This window comes from Eublepharis macularius, chromosome 12 (genome assembly GCF_028583425.1).
Source record: "Eublepharis macularius isolate TG4126 chromosome 12, MPM_Emac_v1.0, whole genome shotgun sequence".
Classification (NCBI taxonomy): Eukaryota; Metazoa; Chordata; class Lepidosauria; order Squamata; family Eublepharidae; genus Eublepharis; species Eublepharis macularius.
The window spans coordinates 72,635,612-72,639,322 of NC_072801.1; the positions used below are offsets into that span (position 1 = coordinate 72,635,612).

Genomic DNA, 3,711 nt, shown 5'->3' on the forward strand with positions numbered 1-3,711 from the left:
ACAGGGAGAAATACACTTGCTGTTCAAGTGTCATTCGTCATGTGTAGCTTGGCCCTCAGTCTCATCATATGTGGTAGGTACATTCATAAGAAAGTCTAATCATGAATAGGCATTGTGTCTTATATAAAATACCAATAAATCCTCCAAATTAAGGAAAAATATGGTTTATAATTTCTGCATCCTTTTCCTGTTTTCTTCCTAGTTTGTAATGTGAAAGGCAACCAAGGAAAGGAAAAGGAACCCAAAAATGAACCCTCCGAGTAAAATCTGATGAAATTGTAAGGCCAGCTTTTGTGGCCATTGAGGCTGATTTTTTGAGGTATGGCATTATCTGTTTCATCCATCCAGTTCCTTTCTAGGTTGGCTGTGACTGGGAGGCTTTACTGTAGGAATAACAGGAAGTATGCTTAGGAGAAAGGATCAGAGAAAACACTTCTAATTCCTTCTCCAGACTGCATATGGCTTTTGTTTTTTCCCCTTATAGCTACAGAAGAACTTATTTTTCCGTTTGGCTGTTGGGATCCTGCGTGAGCAGGAAGGCACATGTACTGTAAGGAAAGAGTTGCCTGATATTTGTAAAACATCCTCTTGGCTCATGGAAGACAAAACGCTTTGAGTATATCTGAACAGCGGTGTCTGCAGGTACATATATGCAAAGTTAAGCACACCTTGGTTGGTTGGTGAAACTGCCAGTCATGAGCACACAACATGCTTGCATCTTCTAGAACCTATTCCACATCATATAGCACATCCTCAGAACGTATAGTACAGATTGAGAAACATGAACAATAAAAAAGAGGACTCTTATGTTTAACATAGAATAAGTGAGACTTTGAAAACAGTATATATTTGTAGTGGAGAAAATTGGAACTCAATTTGTTGTTTAGTTTTAGTCTTTTCCTTCCCATATCTTTTAAAACTGTTTTTTTCCTTTATTGTTATTAGTTATTTGTCTCGTTTGTTATTGTATGTTTATATGTATTGTTAGTGTGATATTAGAATGTTGTGTTTTTTATCTTTTAGGTTTATTGCTTACTGTTTATACCTTTGATGTTTACTGTTTAAATAAAGAAAATTTATAGCAATTTTTTAAATAATAATCATGATATTGTCTCACAGTGTGCTCAGCCTGTGTGTGAGCTGGATCCCTTCACAGTTGCAGGTGGGGCTCACATATAGGGACATTCTCCGCAGAACAACATAACTTAGCTTTGCTGGAACAGACCCATGGCTGCTGAGCACTGCCCCTTCTTGTCTTCTGGGGTGCTGGGGTTCACCAGTGGCAGTTCAAGTCTCCACCTGGCATGTGCCACCCATGTTGTCCCCCCCCCCCCAACCCCAGAGGGGCTCTTTCTCTTTCTTGATATATTTTTACTCAGCTGTTTTATTGGATTCTCCCTACCTTTTCAACCCAAATCAGACCCCATAATCGCCTTCTTACACATCTTACCCTTTAATCGCTGAAATTTAGTTTTTAATAACTTCCACTTTATAGCTCTTGTTCAAATGTTCATTGGCATTTTATGCTCAGTAGATTTACGATAAATATATTTTGAAATACACTATTTAATAATTATAATAACAATAATAATAACTGCACTTATATACCACTCCTCTAGACAGAATAGTGCCTCACCCAGAGCAGTGAACAAGTTAGTGTTTTTATTATCCCCACAATACAGCTGGGGCTGAGAGGAGTGGCTTACCCAAGGCCACCTACTGAGCTCATGGCAGTAGTGGGATTCAAACCAGTAGAATGCTGATTCACAGCTGAACCACTTAACGAATGTGCCAGAGAAGAGGTATCAAACGACTCTTTTCTTAGGTTAGAAGAATCCCATGAAAGGTCTCAAAGTTGGCCTTCTATTTTCACTTTTGTGGTGGTGTCAATCTTCTTGCCAGTCACACTGAGTTAGATCCAAATGATGTTTCTAGTCATGAAAAAAGGGAGAAGGTGTCCCTTTGAACATACAACAATATATATATATATATATATATATATATATATATATATATATATATATATATATATATATATGTATGTATGTATGTATAAAGTATGTGTCTGGGAGGAGTTAATATAAGGAGGAGAACTGGAGGAGAAACTGAGCAAAAAGTCGGCTGCATCCAACCCTTTGAGTTCTTAAAACTCAATGCTTTGTCTAAATGCAGTTTTCAGGGCACCTTGAACCTGTTTGTTCCTCAGGCAGTATATGAAGGGATTCAGTAAAGGAGACACAATAGTGTTAAGAACAGCCACTGACTTGCTGAAGTTAAACTCATTGGTGCCTTTGGGTTTTATGTACATGAACATGCAGCTGCCATATGTGAGGGAGACCACAATGATATGAGAAGCACAAGTGGAGAAGGCTTTCTGCCTCCCTTTACCCGACGGGATGCTTATGACACTGGAAATAATATTGATATAAGATACAACATTAACTGTCAATGTCCCACTGAGGATGAATATCGCAGCAATGAAATACACAAGGTCAAGTAGACTAGTGTCAATGCATACAAGTTTAATCAATGGTCCTTTGTCGCAGAAAAAATGGTTGACAATGTTTGGGCCACAGAACGGCATGTGAAATAATGCAGCAGCTGGACCCAGAATGAGCAGAAATCCTCCAAGCCAAGAGCCGAACACCAGCAACGAGCAGATTCGACCATTCATTATGGCAGAGTAACGCAGTGGGTTGCAGATAGCCACGTATCGGTCAAAGGACATTACAGCCAGCAGAAAGAACTCTGTGGCTCCCAGGACAAAGTACAGAAAAAACTGTGTGAAGCAACCAGATAAAGAGATCTTCTTATGGCCCGTGGCCATGTTGGCCAATGCTTTGGGAGTGATGCAAGTGGTGAATCCGATCTCTAAAACTGCAAAATGCCGGAGAAAAAAATACATTGGGGTGGAGAGACGGTGATCTTTCAAGGTGATTGCAATAATCACCATATTCCCTGTGACAGTCAAAAGATATGTGACAAAGAATAGACAAAAAAACAAGATTTCTAGCTGAGGGTTGTCGGTGAGACCCAAAAGTATAAATTCCCTCACTGTGGAGCTATTCATTGTCCTTGGCACCAGCCTAAAAGGAAGAGAAGCGAATAGTTACCACTGTAATTTCATAGACATTTAAATTATGTATTGTTACCTATTTGCATGTAACCCAGAGGGTCCACTACAAATATGACGGATGATCTGAATCCAACCAAGATTCATTTAATCTCCAGCAGTGGCCAGTCAGACACCAACTGTATATTTAATTCTAGAATTCTGGAAACATGTGCATTTTCTCTCTAAATACGGAGGTTCATTTTAGCTTGTATGGTACAACTCTGAGTTGAGGAAGCTAACTAGGGGAGCTGTACCAGTACCCTCCAAGTAGAGACATAGAGCCAAGCTACAAGTGACGCCTGATACAGGTTGGACACTTGTCAGCTTCCCTCAAGTTTTAATGGGAAATGTAGGCATCCTGGTCTTGCAGCTTGGCTCTCTGACTGCTGTCCAGTGGACTTTTCAACTGTCACTTGTCCAACATTCTGCCAAGCTGCCTGCATTTCCCATCAAAACCTGAGGGAAGCTGACAAGTGTCCAAATAGTGTCAGGTGTCACTTGTAACTTGGCTCATAGTAGCATGAAGGCCAAACTAGTTTTAATGATTGAGGTGCATCAAGCAAACACCCTGAACTTTAGTGTGAATTACTGTTACC

At 39.9% G+C, this 3,711-nt stretch overlaps 1 protein-coding gene across 1 annotated transcript; it reads right to left on the reverse strand.

Annotated features, from left to right (window-relative positions):
* Positions 1 to 2,143: 2,143 nt before the first annotated feature.
* LOC129339819 (olfactory receptor 49-like) lies at positions 2,144 to 3,073 on the reverse strand. Its single transcript, XM_054994396.1, has one exon. The coding sequence runs from the start codon at positions 3,068 to 3,070 to the stop codon at positions 2,144 to 2,146; it is 927 nt and encodes a 308-aa protein (XP_054850371.1). The 5' UTR covers positions 3,071 to 3,073.
* Positions 3,074 to 3,711: the final 638 nt, after the last annotated feature.